This window comes from Pongo pygmaeus, chromosome 2 (assembly GCF_028885625.2).
Source record: "Pongo pygmaeus isolate AG05252 chromosome 2, NHGRI_mPonPyg2-v2.0_pri, whole genome shotgun sequence".
NCBI lineage: Eukaryota > Metazoa > Chordata > Mammalia > Primates > Hominidae > Pongo > Pongo pygmaeus.
The window spans coordinates 56003783-56020582 of NC_085930.1; the positions used below are offsets into that span (position 1 = coordinate 56003783).

The 16800-nt window shown below is 36.7% G+C and overlaps 1 protein-coding gene across 6 annotated transcripts in view; it reads left to right on the forward strand.

Moving 5' to 3' along the window:
* Positions 1–16800, forward strand: part of SEC22A (SEC22 homolog A, vesicle trafficking protein) — a 70319-nt gene that overhangs the window by 12902 nt on the left and 40617 nt on the right. For all 6 annotated transcript variants that reach the window (XM_054480634.2, XM_054480633.2, XM_063661670.1 and 3 more), the window contains 2 exons: positions 8854–9017; positions 10413–10607. In XM_054480634.2, the coding sequence (XP_054336609.1) occupies positions 8854–9017; positions 10413–10607 (359 nt within the window). The remainder of the gene's footprint in view (positions 1–8853; positions 9018–10412; positions 10608–16800) is intronic.

The window sequence follows — 16800 nt, forward strand, 5'->3', positions numbered from 1 at the left end:
ATTGGGTTGGGTCATCTGAGATCTTTAAAACTTTGCAATTGGCTTTAGAGATTTAAAAATCATAGTTGTACATTTTGAAATCTCTTTGTTTAAACAGTAAGACGCTGAAAAGACAAATAAATACCTTTTGGGAAGACAATCATATCCTATTGTGAATTTTAGTGCAAGAAGTAAAATTTTTTAGTTCTTTCACTGTGAATTCATTTGAAGCCGGATAATCGCTGTGAGCCTCCTAATGTTCTTTCCTTGCCTGAGGGTTCACTTTCTCCCTACACTGCTACCTCCGGCCAGGAATACTATTTTAGGCTTACCTGCGTTTTGGCTTTAGTGTCTAGCAGTGTTTCCCTTTCACTCCTTCGGGAAATTTTCTGATTACTAAAATAACAACTTAAACTATAACCCAATTATTGAGTACTTGCTATTGCCAGGTACTTTACTGACGTTATCATTAAGCTTTCTAACAGCTCTTTGAAGGGCTATTAAATAGAGCTCTTTTCCATTGCCAGGGGCAGACACACAACTCACATTAGCTTAAGGAAAAATGGGTATTTTGAAGGGTAGTGGTGGAGCTGGCTTCACAGATGTTATCAGGAATCTTTCTCATTTCTACAGTCTCTTACCTTTTGCAGATAGATACTCTACGACTTGAAAGCACTACACAGACAGCTCCAGGCTTACTTCAGTCCAACTGAGCAACTCCTCTCCATGTCTCAAGAGCAAGACATTGTCTTTGCTTGTATAATTGACCATTTCTAGACTGATTAATCATTGTGGTCAGAGGGGATGAGGTACTCTTATTTGGCTAAGACTGCATCACATGTCCTTACCCCTTTGAGCTTTACCAAAGCCATACAGAATGGCGCTGAAGGTAATTCCCCAAAGGGAAAGAGGGAAGGGATGCTGGGCAGATAGATGCTGGGTAGTGCTATCACTACCCTATTTTACAGATAAGGTAAATGAGACTTAGGAATGTAAAGCAGCTCCTTCAACATCACAAAAATAGTAAATGATATATATGAACCACAATATTTTGGATTCAGGAGTCACATTATTATCTGGTAAAAAAAAATGGCTGCTGCTCTTTACCCTTAACCCCTTTCTTGGCAGCATGTGTTCCTAATTCTCCTAATTCTTTTCACTTTATGGAGAGAGAAATGAACCAGGGAAGAGAATGAAGGGACATACCACCCCCCTCTTTTTTTGGTCGATAATAATGAGGAACAGAGTATCTGTGATTCCTAAAATTGATGGGACAGCATTGTGTCATTGTAGACTAGGTGTGACAGGAAGAGGGTGTGGCAGGGAAATGCAACCAACCTATAGCTACTGAACCAGTTGGGGGAAGGAGATAACCTGGGTATTCGATTTTCCTATTTTGTCTCATTACTAGTATCACATTCCTTTTCTCCTGCTTATTATGGCAAAATGTACAGCTTTTCAGCACCATATATGTTAAATAGGCTCTTGTGAACTGGCCTGGGAACCTAATTACTGTTATAGTACAGTTTCTGTGGGAAAATGAGATCTAGGTGCAATAAGCTTTGGGAAATACACCCAATTCATAAGTTAGGGATTATCTGATCAGTTATCTAAAAAAGTCAGGATCTTCATTCTCTGGAGTGTGGCTGTGTTAGGGAAGTGAGAAAGGGTGAATTGGGAGATTAACTCTGAAGAAAAGGAAATAAAGATGTCAAAGGCAAACTTTGCTTGTTCTGTGTTTTATCCAAGTCTCTCATGGTGTAATTACCATTGACTTCTTAAAAAGATCTCAGATTCTCCCTTAGGTTACTGTTGTAAGTTACCATCATCTGGCATATTTCATATTAATAAATATTTTCCTTTTTAATGATGTTAAAATTTGTGGCTAAAATGGGTCTTTTATTCATAGGATGATTTATTCATGATTTGACGCTTCACCATTGGAGGGTAATTGAAAGTTGGCCATGTAAGAAAGGAGTAAGTGAGAAAATGGAAAGTTCCTGGTAAAATGCTACATGTAGTGGACACTCAGTGTTACTGAGCCCTCATTCTTATCTCCTTACTGTTCCACTAGTGGCAAAGTCTTTTGTTTTCATCTTGTTTTCTATGAGACGTATTTGGTGATAATACAATTCATAAGATATGCTCACTTTGTTAATGTTGAGCCTCTCTATTTAATATTTTATTTTTATTTTTAGAGATGGGGTTTTGCTCTGTTGCCCAGGCAGGAGTGCAGTGGTACAATCAGCTCATAGCACCCTTGAACTCCTGGGTTCACGCGATCCTCCTGCCTCAGCCTCCTGAGTAGCTGTGACTATGGGTGTGTGTCACCACACCTGGCTAATTTAAAACAATTTTTTTGTGGAGATGGCATCTCACTTTGTTGTCTAGGCTGGTCTCGAACTCCTGGGCTCAAGTAGTCCTCCTGCCTCAGCCTCCCAAAACATTGGGATTACAGGTGTGAGCCACTGCGCCTGGCCCTATTTAATATTTTAAAGTTTCAACACTTTATTTTAGAGAATGGAATTCAATGTGGAAGGCTGTATTCCAAAACATTTTTTTTTTGAGATGGAGTCTCGCTCTGTTGCCCAGGCTGGAGTGCAATGGCACGATCTTGGCTCACTGCAAGCTCTGCCTCCTGGGTTCAGGCCATTCTCCTGCCTCAGCCTCCTGAGTAGCTGGGACTACAGGTGCCCGCCACCACACCCGGCTAACTTTTTTTGTTTTTTTTTTTTTTTTTATAGTGGAGACGGGGTTTCACCGTGTTAGCCAGGATGGTCTCGATCTCCTGACCTCATGATCTGCCCGCCTCGGCCTCCCAAAGTGCTGGGATTACAGGTGTGAGCCACTGCGCCCGGCCCAAAACATTTTTTTATACTTGGCAAATTTAACAGTAGATTAGAGATGGTATGTCCTATTAAAGAACTTTTCTGCACCCAGGAAAGCTATTCACTGGGCAAATGTGACTACAAAGGATAAGCAGAGTTTCTATGTATAGTGGCACAATTATAGCATGAAAATTACATGTTATATGTAATACAAATAATATATCAGTTCATAAATCAGTTTGTAATACTAAATCATTTGCTATCTATGTATCTTGTCATTTAGCATGCCACATTTTATGTATATATCTTGGTTTGTAAATCACTGTGATAAGCACATCCCCAGTAGTAGTATGTTAAGCTCCTGGTAGGCAGGGACTATATCTTTGACATCAGAGCCTATGAAGTAGAATGCTGGGCCTATGCTAGGTGTTCTGTCTGCTGAGAGGAAGATATTTGCTATTACTAATTATTTAGTTTGGTGCAGCAGGCCAGAATTGTCCTAATAATGTCAGTGTTTAATTGGTGATATGTAAAATTTCTTTGACAGTTTGTAAATAAAATTAGATACTAGAAAAAAGTTTATTGTGTAAAACCATTTATTCATTTTGTTGAATGTAGGAATCACTTGTGGAATGGCTTGGACACATTATAGAATTAGCTTTTTAGCAAAGTGATTAGAAGGGGTAAATCTCCTATGTCTGGTATTTGGACTTCTGCCGGTCTTACCTGTTAGGTAATACTTGACCCTAAAGAAGTTCCTAGTGGGTGTGCCAGGGAGGAGAACCAAAAATGTAATGAAATTGGATAAATTCCTCAGGTAAAAGAAAAGCAGTACCAGTAAAGACCAAACCCCATTGGCACCAAAGCCCAGAAATGGAATGGAGCTAAACAATATAAAGGAAATTAGATCAAAGTAGGAAAAAACCTTGGCAATTTAAAAATTGTGCCCAAGATAGAGAAAAGAGGAGAGAGTGTGTGTTTGTATGTGTGTCTGTCTGTGTGTGAGTAATGACAGTGTTAAAGGGAGAGCAGACAAGTCTTTGAGACCTGCATAGCCATTCTCGGGGTACTCACTGTGAAGGTGAGTAATTCCACATGGCTCTTGAGAACATCCCTCTCTTAAGGACATGTCGAAGATTCACTGACCTGAACCCTAAATAAAGCCTTCTGGAGAACAGTAACTAGAAGATAAGTTCTACTCTCTTCTGTCATTTAGTCAAGTATTTATTGAGCTGCTGCTTTGTGTAGATACCACTAAGCTGTACAATTACCGGTGCATGATATACTCAACAAATTAGTGTATAAATGAGTAAAGGAATGATGCCACCTTTGCACTCATTTATTTACTAAGCACTTATGGTATACTAGACACAAAATATTCTAAGAATATAATGGTGAGCAATACAGAAATCATCCCTGCTCTCATGGAGTGTGTATATTAGAGAGACATTGCAACAAAAATATATTAATATACAATTACAAATTGGGTTAGTTTGTGAAGAAAACTAACAGCTGCTATGATATACTGTAGGAGTGGGATCAGTTTAGATTGTGTGTTCTGGGAAGGACTTTCAGTCTAAGAACTGAAGGATATGTAGGAATTAGCCAGTTCAGAATTGGAGCATTGCAACTGGGGAAGACAAAATCATGAAGTTTCTCAGTTTGGGAGTGGGAGGGCTGGGAGTGGGTTGGCATCCTTGGGGATCTGAAGTAAGGCCAGTGGGTGGCTGGAATGTAGAGAGGGAGGAGTAGAGTTGTACAAAATAAAGTGGAGTGTTTGGGAGGGCTTCCAGAAGATAACTGTAATACAGGTTCCAAAACTCTGAAGTTTCATTACTCTTAATTTAGGGAATAAAATAGAGATTGATTTGTGGCTTGGAAAAAGTGAAAAAACATTGGTGAATTAGGAATAATTGGTTAATCTATACTACATGGAAGTTGGTATTGTATTGTGGAAAGAATGTGGGCCTTGGAATCAACTAACTTCATCCTATCTTTGCTTCTTAATGGTGTGTGACCTTGGATAAATTACTAAGCCTCTCTGAGTTTCTTTTCTTTCATTTGTAAAATGGAGATAATAGTGCCCCTTTATTGTGAGAACGAAACTAAATATGTAAAATACTTAGCAAAGGGCCTAGCTCATACTAAGCGGTCAGTAAACTATGTGGTGCTATTACTCTTACTACTATTTCTCTTCTTTCTCCTCAAGGCAGATAGACATCCGCCGATTGTCTATAAAATATTAGCTAGGTGAACCTGATGAACACAGCAAAAGCATGCACAAACTGGCATGCCTGTAATGACTTTAGACTATTTTATGAGTAGTCCTCAGTGAAGTGGTGGGAGTATTTCAATCTGTCCCATGATTGTTGAAAAAGCAGAATTTTTTTCATCACAAACATAAATGGAACTGTATATACTTTGGGAAAACTAGCTTTGCATTTCAAATAAAGCATTATAAAGTTAAATTTACTATGAAAAGCCATAATGTTATAGAACACACTATAGCCTTTTCAGAGAGAATCTTGCAACTGTAGTAAGATAAAGACTCCCTGAAAATGCTCACATGCCATGTTAAAGACATAGGGTTTCCTTTATTTCACATACAATTATCTAGTTACATTTAGCACAAGTAAGATAAACCATTTGGGATAAACTGTCATGTAGGCATCTGTGGCTGACTCTGTTATTAATATGGAAATACAGTAAGACTGACATAATACAAAAAAAGGGTTCCAAAAACTTCAGTCATATTAATGGAGGATAATCAAATAACTCCTAGCTAACCAGTTGGGAGTTCCTAGGATGTGCAAGCCAATTACCAATTGTCTTTAGGTTATTGAGGTTATTATGGGGTATATTTGAATGCTAATAACATGTCAAAGAACTTTGATAATGACAGTGAAGATTTTTTTTGGAAAGAAAATCATTTGAGAAAGCATATTTTGGCCTTTGATTTAGATACTAATTTGTAGAAAAAGGCAATATGCTATGGCTAAATTAATTTGACTATGATCCTTAAGAAGAGATACATTTTACTTTGTGAATGCTATATATACACATATAGGAAACTAAAACAAAAGTTTTATGAAACAATATTCCAGTATTTTCTGTTATATTTTATTTCAATTTCTGGAAAATGCTGTAGTTCACTAAACTAGTTTTATGACATAGTGGTTTACAACTTGCACTTTGAAAAACAGTGCACTAAATGACTGTGTATTAAGTGATGCTTCAGAAAGGAACAACCAGGTTACTCTAGAACCATAAGATCAGCGCTATTTCACCACTAGTATATCCCATACCACTAGTAATAGATGACTAGTAGGTGCCAAGCCCATTTGGCTGCCTAGGATGGTCTTTAAAAAAGGACTCATATATATATATCTCACATGTATATATTCACACACATATTTACTTACACACAAGCTCTCACAGGAAGGATACATAAGAAATTATTACTAACATGAATTGCCCAAGGGAAGGAGAACTGGGTATCTGGGCAAGAGTGATAAGACACTTTAAGTGCAGTATACCCTTTTATTTTTCATTCTTGTTAAATTTGAATCCTGTGAACATATTTATTCTAAACATTAATAAATTCTGCTTCTATGTTATTCGAGAAAGAAAATTGTAAGGTGACCAGTATGGATCAGAGTTTTACAGTAAAGATTACTGTGTAGGCTGGGCGTGGTGACTTAGACCTGTAATCCCACCACTTTGGAAGGCCAAGGTGGGTATATCACTTGAGGTCAGGAGTTTGAGACCACCCTGGTCAACATGGTAAAACCCCATCTCTACTAAAAATATAAAAATTAGTCAGGTGTGGTGGTGTGTGCCTGTAATCCCAGCTACTCAGGAGGCTAAGACAGGAGAATCACTTGAACCCGGGAGGCGGGGGTTGCAGTGAGCCGAGATTGTGCCACTGCACTCCAGCCTGGGCAACAGAGCGAGATTCCGTCTCAAAAAAAAAAAAAAAAAAATGATTACTGTGTAGATTAGCAGAGTCCAGCATAGGAGTGGTGAATTACATCCTGCATGCTGTTTACTGCCCTGATCTAGACCAGCTATATTGACGGTGCTATGCAATGATGTTTAGGCGACTCATTAAAAAGGGTTACTTTGTGTTTTGTGCTCTGCTTATTTATTATAGTGGGGTATATACTAGATTCTAGAAAGCTTTTTTTCCAATAGAATATGGTTAATTTTCATGTTTCAGTGCTTATTTTTTCATTTTTAATTTCTAAATTTGTTATTTAGAAGTAATTTCAAACTTACAGAAAAGTTTTATGAATAAGAAAAGTTCAAATAACACCTGTTCCCATAGTCACCTTTGGTCAACATTTTACCACATTTGTCTTCTCATTTTATCTACCTACCTATTTAACTATCTGATTTATTTTTTTTTCCTGAACCATTTGAGAGAAACTTATAAATACCATGCCCCTTTCTTCATAACTACTTCAGAGTATATTTTCTAAAATTAGGGATATTTTCTTACTTAACCACAGTACACATATCAGCTTCAGTAAATTTAATGTTCATACCATACTTTATCTACTCTACTGCCAACTTTCCTTTTTTGTTGGTTGACCCAGGAATATGCTTTATAGCATTTTTTTTTATTGCTTTTTGGCACAGGATTTGGACTAGCGTTAGGTATTGTATTTAGTTGTCACATCTCTTTAGCTTTTTTTTTTTTTTAGACAGAGTCTCTCTCTTGTCACCCAGGCTGGAGTGCAATGGTGCAATCTTGGCTCTCTGCAACCTCCGCCTCCTGGGTTCAAACGATTCTCCTGCCTCAGCCTCCTGAATAGCTGGGATTACAGGCATGCACCACCATGCCCAGTTAATTTTTGTGTTTTTAGTAGAGACGGGGTTTCACCATGTTGGCCAGGCTGGTCTCAAGCTCCTGACCTCAGGTGATCCGCCCACCTCAGCCTCCCAAAGTGCTGGGATTACAGGCCCCCACCACGCCCGGCCTCTTTAGCTTCTTCTGATTGGCAACATTTCTACATTCTTTATTTCTTTTTTATAACCCTGGCACTTTTAAAGAATATACTTTTTCCTTTTTAAAAATAGAATGTTGATCATTTTGGTGTTTTCTTAATGATAAAACTCAAGTTATGCATTTTCAGAATATTATATAGCTGATGTGTCTTTCTCAGGATATAACATCTGGAGACACACAATGTCCATCTAACATTAATGATGTTAGAGAGTACTTGGTGAAGGTGTTATCTAGTTTCTACTGTATAATATTTTCCCCTTGCAACTAAGAAACAATCCATGGAAAGACATTTTAAAGCCATGCAAATATACTAATCCGTGAAAATTTCCCCCTAGATTTAACATCCATGATTGTCCTTGCCTGATCCAATCATTACCATGTTGGTTGCAAAATGCTGATTTTTCCCTTGCTAGCACTTCCTCTACGTTTACCAGTCAGCACTCAGCATTCTGCTTTAAGCCATAGCCCTCATTTCTCCTTTTGTTTTTTATATAAACTCATAAATTCCCCCCTCCCATGGTTCATAATTAATTACTGTGTAAAGTAGAGGATTTGATTCTGGGGCGTGTCAATGATGACTTCAAGAGGTCAGTGATCACCTTGAAATTGTGTGCAATCTTCTGTGTTCTGGCATCTTTCTAGGGAGAGTGTTCCTGTCATCAGAATCTTGAAAGGGTTCTGGACTCAAAAGTGGAAAACATATTGAAGGGTTAGACTTTAAGCTATCTGTAATACTTACAATACATTTGTATATCCATTCCCCTGCTTTTTACCCCAAGTGATAACTGAAATGTTAGAACCGTATTGTGTGTCCCTCTGTAGTACATTCTATTTTTTGTCTTCTGTTTTTAAACCACAACTTAAAATAGTACTATATTTTGGTTCCTTTAAATTTTTTCCTAGAATATATAATAAATGTTAAGATCTTCATTGCCACCGTAGTAGCAGTTTATGGTGTATAGAACCAGTCTTGTGAAGCAGTGAATTACCTTGATTTAATTTGAAATTTTAAAACCAATGTTTTTTACACTATAGTTTTATTAGCTCTCTGGGAGTGAGCTACATGATGTTGTGCACTGAAAATTACCCAAATGTTCTCGCCTTCTCTTTCCTGGATGAGCTTCAGAAGGAGTTCATTACTACTTATAACATGATGAAGACAAATACTGCTGTCAGACCATACTGTTTCATTGAATTTGGTAAGGGCCTGATTTTTTTTTCCTTTTTATTCTATCTGCATCCAATCATAAGCAATTTTAAATCTAATATTGGGTGGAGGGGGGACTTCTGCTGTCTTGCTTTTAATAGAATAATTTGGTAAATGATCTATAAATTATGGTAACTTTTTACTTAGATGCTTATTAGAAAAAAATTGTGTTTGAGCTGTGAAGGGGATTGTGAGTACTGGTCCCAAGAATTAATGCCAGAGGATAACTTCTCAATGAGAAATTTATAAGCCAGAGATTCAGACTTTTGTGTTTCTGTAATAATCTTTTATAGTCTGCTTCATGTAGAACAGGGGATGGCAAACATTTGCTGGAAAGGACCAGATAGTACATATTTTAGGCTTTAAGTATCATGTAGTCCCTGTCACAACTATTCAGCCCTGCCATTGTAGCTCAAAAGCAGCCATAGGCAGTACATAAATGAGTGCAGTTATATTCTAATAAAACTTTACAGAATAGTCAGCAGGCTAGATTTGGCCTGTGGGCAGTAGTTTGCTCAACTTCTGATGTAGAAGGAAAAAAAAAAAAACACCATGTTGTAAATAGTAAAAATAAAATTCCACTTGGAAAATATTTAGGAAATGTCTTATGTTAGTTTTATTCAATTTATTCTTTAAAACCTACATTCTAATGGTGTAAGCAATAAAAAGAAAACAGATTTATAAAAACGTGCAACTTCTAGTGTGTGTTCTTATGTAATTGCAGCTGGTAAATCTGACAGATTTAATATTTCATGAGATAGGAATCTCTATAAAAATCAAGACTTTGGGCCAGGTGTGGTGGCTCATGCCTTTTATCCCAGCACTTTGGGAGGCCGAGGCAGTAGGATCACTTAAGGCCAGGAGTTCGAGACCACCCTGGGCAACATAGAGAGACCCTGTCTGTACAAAAAAAATAAATAAGCTGGGCATGGTGGCTCACACCAGTAGCCCCAGCTGCTTGGGAGACTGAGGCAGAAGGATCACTTGAGCACAGGAGTTTGAGGTTACAGTGAGCTATGATTGTACCACTGCACCCCAGTCTAGATGACAGAGCAAGACCCTGTCTCAAAAAAAAAAAAAAAAAAATTCAAGACTTTGGTTTAAAGTTAAAGCTGTTGTTTGTTTTTGTAATTTCTTGAAGCGGATGTAATACACTTAGGTAGTGTTAAATCCTTAGTTTATTTAAAATTACTGATTTCTAGAGGGTAAAACTGATGATTCCATGATATATTAATCATTAAACACAAGTAATATTGGACTATTTCATGACGAATTGAACAATTTTGAATAATAAACTACCTGTAATATTTACTATCCATAAACATCATATTATGAAATGATTAATTGACAAGTGACTGCAAGGAAATTTATTTTTTATTTTACATAGATAACTTCATTCAGAGGACCAAGCAGCGATATAATAATCCCAGGTCTCTTTCAACAAAGATAAATCTTTCTGACATGCAGACGGAAATCAAGCTGAGGCCTCCTTATCAAATTTCCATGTGCGAACTGGGGTCAGCCAATGGAGTCACATCAGCATTTTCTGTTGACTGTAAAGGTGCTGGTAAGATTTCTTCTGGTGAGTTCTGGATCTCAGTTATTTTATTTTTAAAAAAATCTTTGGGAAAAACTGAGAAACTCTTGAAAATGAATTACTTTATTCTAATATTTTAAATCAAGTACATGAGAGAATATAGAAGTTCAAAGCAATCCTTTCAGTGATTTATAAAGTAAGCTACCAGATATGTGACTAATCAGGAAAATACTTTCAAATAGCAACCTCAGAGGATCTCTTTGCTAGAAAAACATTTTTTTAAATTTAAAATTTAAAAAAGTTAATTTTCATGGGTACATATTCAGTGTGTAATATATTTATGGGGTACATGAGATATTTTGATACAGGTATGCAATGTGTAATAATCACATTAGGGTAAATGGGGTATTCATCACCTCGAGCATTTATTATTTCTTTGTGTTATAAACACGTCAGTTGTACTCTGTTATTTTTAAATGTACAATAAATTATTGTTGACTGTAGTCACCCTATTGTGGTATCAAGTACTAAATCTTATTCATTTTAGCTAACTATATTATGTACCCATTAACCATCCCCCTTTCTCCCACCCCCACTACCCTTCCCATCCTCCGGTAACCAAAATTCTACTCTGTTATCTCCATGAGTTCAGTTGTTTTAAATTTTAGCTCCCACAAATGAGTGAGAATATGTAAACTTTTCCTTTCTGTGCCTAGTTTATTTCAGTTAATAAAATGTCCTCCAGTTCATCCATGCTGTTGCAAATGACAGGATCTCATTCTTTTTTTATGGCTGAATAATACTTTGTTGTGTATGTGTGCCACATTTTGTTTATCCATTTGTCTGATGATGGGCACTTAGGTTGCTTCCAGGTCTTACCTGTTGTGAATATACTTCAGTAAACATGAGAATGCAGATGTCTCTTCGATATGCTGATTTCCTTTCTTTTGGGTATATACCTAGCAGTGGGATTGCTGGATTATATGATAGTTCTCTCTTTAGTTTTTGAGGAACCTCAAAACTACTACTGTTCTCCATAGTGGTTGTACTAATTTACATCCCCACCAACAGTGTTCCCTTCCTTCCATGTCATCACCAGCATTCACTATTGCCTGTCTTTTGGATAAAACCCATTTTAACTGAGGTGAAATGATGTCTCGTTGTAGTTTTGTTTTGCATTTCTCTGATGATCTGTGATGTTGAGCACCTTTTCATATACCTGTTTACCATTTGTATGTCTCTTTTGAGAAATGTCTATTCAGATCTTTTGCCCATTTTTTAATTGGCTTATTAGATTTTTTCATATAGAGTTGTTTGAGCTCATTATATATTCTAGTTATTAATCCCTTGTCAGATGGATATAGGGATTCACATTCCCTTGTCAGTTTGCAAATATTTTCTATCATTCTGTGGGTTGTCTCTTCACTTTGTTGTTTCCTTTGCTGTGCCGAAGCTTTTAAACTCAATATAATGCAATTTGTCCACTTTTGCCTTGGTTGCCTGTACTTGTGGGGTATTACTCAAGAGATCTTTGCCCAGGCCAATGTCCTGGAGAGTTTCCCCAGTGTTATCTTTTAGTAACTTCATGGTTTGAGGTCTTAGATTTAAATCTAATCCATTTTGATTTGATCTTCATATATGGCTAGGAAAACATTTAAGGTTTCTTTGTAAACATTTTTCTAGAAATGAAAAATAGGTTCTTTGTACTGCATATTTATAGGCATGTAAAGTGCTTTGCATTTTGTTAAAATGGCTACATTCAAGGCCAGGGTTCTTGACTGTTGCGGAAGGTGTAAATAATTTAGTGATCATCTGCTCAAACCTCCCATCCCAAAGAAGGAATACTATCTTCAACAATTGTGAAAGGATATAAACTTTTGCTTAAAATGAACACCTCATTATTTTATAAGGTAGCATACACCATTGTCAGACTATTTGTTTAAAAAAATTATTCTAATCTAAGGCTTTAGGAAAAAAAATCTTCCTTATATAATTGAGCTAAAGTCGGCTTCCCTATGTCTACCAGTTTGTTTTGTGATCTGTTTCTCCCTTCCTTCAGCAAAACCAGAATAACAGTTAAGTCAGCAACTGTGTGTCCTTTCCATCCTCTTAGACTAGTCTACTTCATATAAATATCTCCAATTCACCAATGAGAACACATGGACACAGGGAGGGGAACATCACACATGGGGGCCTGTCGAGGGGTGGGAGGCAAGGGGAGGGATAGCATTAGGAGAAATACCTAATATAGATGATGGGTTGATGGATGTGGCAAACCACCATGGCACATGTATACTTATGTAACAAACCTGCACATTCTGCACATGTATTCCAGAACTTAAAGTATAATAAAAAAAGAAATAAAAATGTAAGACAATATCAACTACAGAATACAAGGCAAACACATTTATCATTGTATATTGACAAAAGGCAAAATTTTCAATTAAACTGTAACAAACATGCACCTTTTTGAATCATGAGGTCAGGAGTTCAAGACCAGCCTGGCCAAGATGGTGAAACCCTGTCTCTACTAAAAATACAAAAATTAGCTGGGTGTGGTGGCAGGCACCTGTAATCCCAGTTACTCGGGAGACTGAGGCAGAGAATTGCTTGAATCCAGGAGGTGGAGGTTGCAATGAGCTGAGATCGTACCACTGCACTCCAGCCTGGGTGACAAAGCGAGACTCCATCAAAAAAAAAAAAAAAAAAAAAAAACTCCAGTTCACTTAGCCTTTTCATTCATGGCATTTCAAGTTCTCTCCATCCTAGAAGCTTCCTCTAGATATGCCTTAGTTTGTTAATATTCTTTAAATTTGGACTGAATACAACACTTCACATACAAATGTGGGAGAAGAGGGTAACAAATTTCATTAAAATAATCCAGTCAGTTAGTAAACAAGCAGATAACAATAACAAGCACAGTTGGTCAGGGGTGGTAGGGGGAGAGTGGGCTAGTACCCAGATTGTTACAATATGTTATCTAAAATGTCCAATTTCCAGTAAATTATAAGACATGCAAAGAAACAGGAAAATATGGCCAGGTGTGGAGGCTCACACCTATAATCCCATCATTTGGGAGGCTGAGGTGGGTGGATCACCTGGGGTTGGGAGTTCAAGACCAGCCTGACCAACATGGAGAAACACTGTCTCTACTAAGAAAAAAAAAAAAAAAAAAAATTAGCTGGGCATGGTGGCACATGCCTGTAATCCCAGCTACACGAGAGGCTGAGGCAGGGGAATTGCTTGAACCCAGGAGGCGGAGGTGGCAGTGAGCTGAGATTGCACCATTGCACTCTAGCCTGGGCAACAAGAGTGAAACTCCGTCTCAAAAAAAGAAAAAAAAAAAGAAACAGGAAAATATGACCCATACACTGTGGGCGCGGGGTAGGGGGGACAGAATGTAGGTAACAGAAACTGCCTCTGAGAGCAATCAGGTGTCAGATTTAACAGACAAAGTCTTCAAAGTAGCCATTATAATCGTATTCAAAGACTAAAGGAAACTATTAAAGGAGTAAAGGGGGAGGTATGATAATGTTGCATCAAATGGACAATACCAATAAAGAGAAATTATTTTTAAAAAACAGTGGAAATTCTGGAATTAAGTAAAATTACTAAAATGAAAAATTCATTAGAATTTTTCTAAGGAATTGAACTGGCAGAAGAGTTAGCAATTTGAAGATAGATTGATAGAGATTATTTAATCTGAAAAACAGAAAAAATGAAGAAAAATGAACAGAACCTCAGAAAAATAGGGGGCATGCTACCATAGGTGTGACAGGATACCGAAGAAGAAGGGGGAGAAAAAGCAGAAAAGATATTTGAGGAAATAATGGCTGAAAAGTTCCCAGATTTATTGAAGAACATTAATCTGCTCTTCCAGGAAGCTCAGTGAACTCCAAATGGGATACAGATAAGAGATCCACAAATAGATGAATCATAGTAAAATGCTGAAAACTAAAGACAAGAGAAAATCTTGAAATCAGCAAGAGAAAAAGAACTTGTCACTTACATGAGTTTACCTGTATAACAAACCTGCACATCTATCCCTGAACCTAAAATAAAAGTTAAAAGGAAACCAAAATTCATCACTTACAGTGAACCTCAATAAGATTAACAGCTGACTTCTTAGCAGAACCAATAGAGACTAGTAGGCAATGGAATGACATACAAAGTGCTGAAAGAAAGAAAATAAAAACTATCAGTAACCAAGAATCTTGTATCTAGCAAAGTTATCTTTTAAAAAAATGAAGGCAAAGTAAAGACATTTACAGATAATTGAAAGATAAGAGAATTTGTTACTAGCAGAAACACCTTATAAGAAATAATAAAGGAAATTCTTGGCTGAGCATGGTGGCTTACGCCTATAATCCCAGCACTTTGGGAGGCCAAGGTGGGCGGATCACGAGGTCAGGAGTTCAAAACCAGCCTGGCCAACATGGTGAAACCCCGTCTCTACTAAAAATACAAAAATTAGCTGAGCATGGTGCCACACGCCTGTAATCCCAGCTACTCAGGAGGCTGAGGCAGGAGAATTGCTTGAACCCGGGAGGCAGAGACTGCTGTGAGCCGAGATCGTGCCACTGTGCTCCAGCCTGGGCAACAGAGCAAGACTTCATCTCAAAAATGATAATAATAATAATAATAAAGGAAATTCTTTAGGATGAAAACAAGTGACCCTAGAAAATAATTTGAATCCATATGAAAAAAAGCAAAGAACAAGGGTAAAGCTAATTAAGTAATTAAAAAAGACAGTAAAGGCCAGGTGTGGTGGCTCATGCCTGTAATCCTAATATTTTGGGAGGCCAAAGTGGGAAGATCCCATGAGCCCAGGAATTTGAGGTTGCAGTGAGGTAGGCTGCCCTCCAGCCTGGGCAGTAGAGCAAGACTCTGACTCGTAAAAATACATTAATGCATTTTTCTTCTACTCTCTACTCTTAACTGATGTAAAAAGTGATCATATAAAACAGTGTATATATAATGTCATTTGGGCCTATAACATATAGAAATGTAATATGTTTTCACATACAGCAAAAAGGACATTGGTGGTAGTAAAGTTGTACTGGGATAAGGAAATTACTCCAGATGATAATTCAAATCAACAGGAACTAATGAAGAAAGCCAGAAAGATAAGATAAATATTAACAAGAGCTATAAACATATAATTACTATCCTTTCTTAGCATTTTTAGAAGACATAAAATTATATAAGGTCATAATTTATAACAATGCATTATGGAGTTTGTGATGTTTATTGATATGTATAACAGCAATACCACAAAAAGGAGATAAAGGGAATAGAGCTATAAAGGAGTAATGTTTCTGTGGCTCATTAGAATTTAGTATAAATTCTTGCAGTTAAGATGTACATGGTAAGCTTAGAGCAACCACAAAGCAAATAAAAAGTAGTGAAAAATTATTAAAGTAAAATACTGAACTGCCAAATATTCACTTAATGCAAAAAAAAAAAAAAAAAAGTGAAGGAGGGATAGAGCCAAAAAAGGCATGAGATGGATAAGAAAAACAGGAAAAAATGGCAGATGTAAATCTATATCAATAATAATATTATATATGAATGGATTTTAAAAGTGTTAATATATTAAATAATCCAGTCAAAAGATGGAGATTGTAAGATTGGAGTAAAAATAAAAAAAGATGCAACTATATGCTGTCTTTAGGAGACATACCTTAGATTCAAATATACAAATAGATTGAAAGTCAAAGGATAAAAAAAGATACATGAAGAGGAAAAGAGAGCTGGAGTACCAATACTAATATCAGACAAAATGGACTTTATGACAAACATTGGTATGAGAGGTAAAGCATGACATTTTATAATGATAAAAGGGTGAATCAATTAAGATAGAGCTATAAACATACATGCATTTAACAACAGAGCCCCAAAGTACATTAAGTAAAAACTGCCAGAAGTGAATACAGAAATAGACAATTGAACAATAATAGTTGGAGACTTAAATACACAACTTTCAATAATGGATAGAACAATTAGGCAGAAGATAAGAAAATATAAGACTTGAACACCTGCACCACCGTATGCCAGTGAGACATAAGAGACATCTATTAGGATACTCCATTTAACAACAGAATTTATATTCTTCTCAAGTGCATGTGAACTATTCTCCAGGATAGACCTTATGCTAAGCTAAACAAAACAAAAAGAAAAACAAAACCTTCATAAATTTAAAAGGATAGAAATAGTACAAAGTATGTTCTCCAGCTAC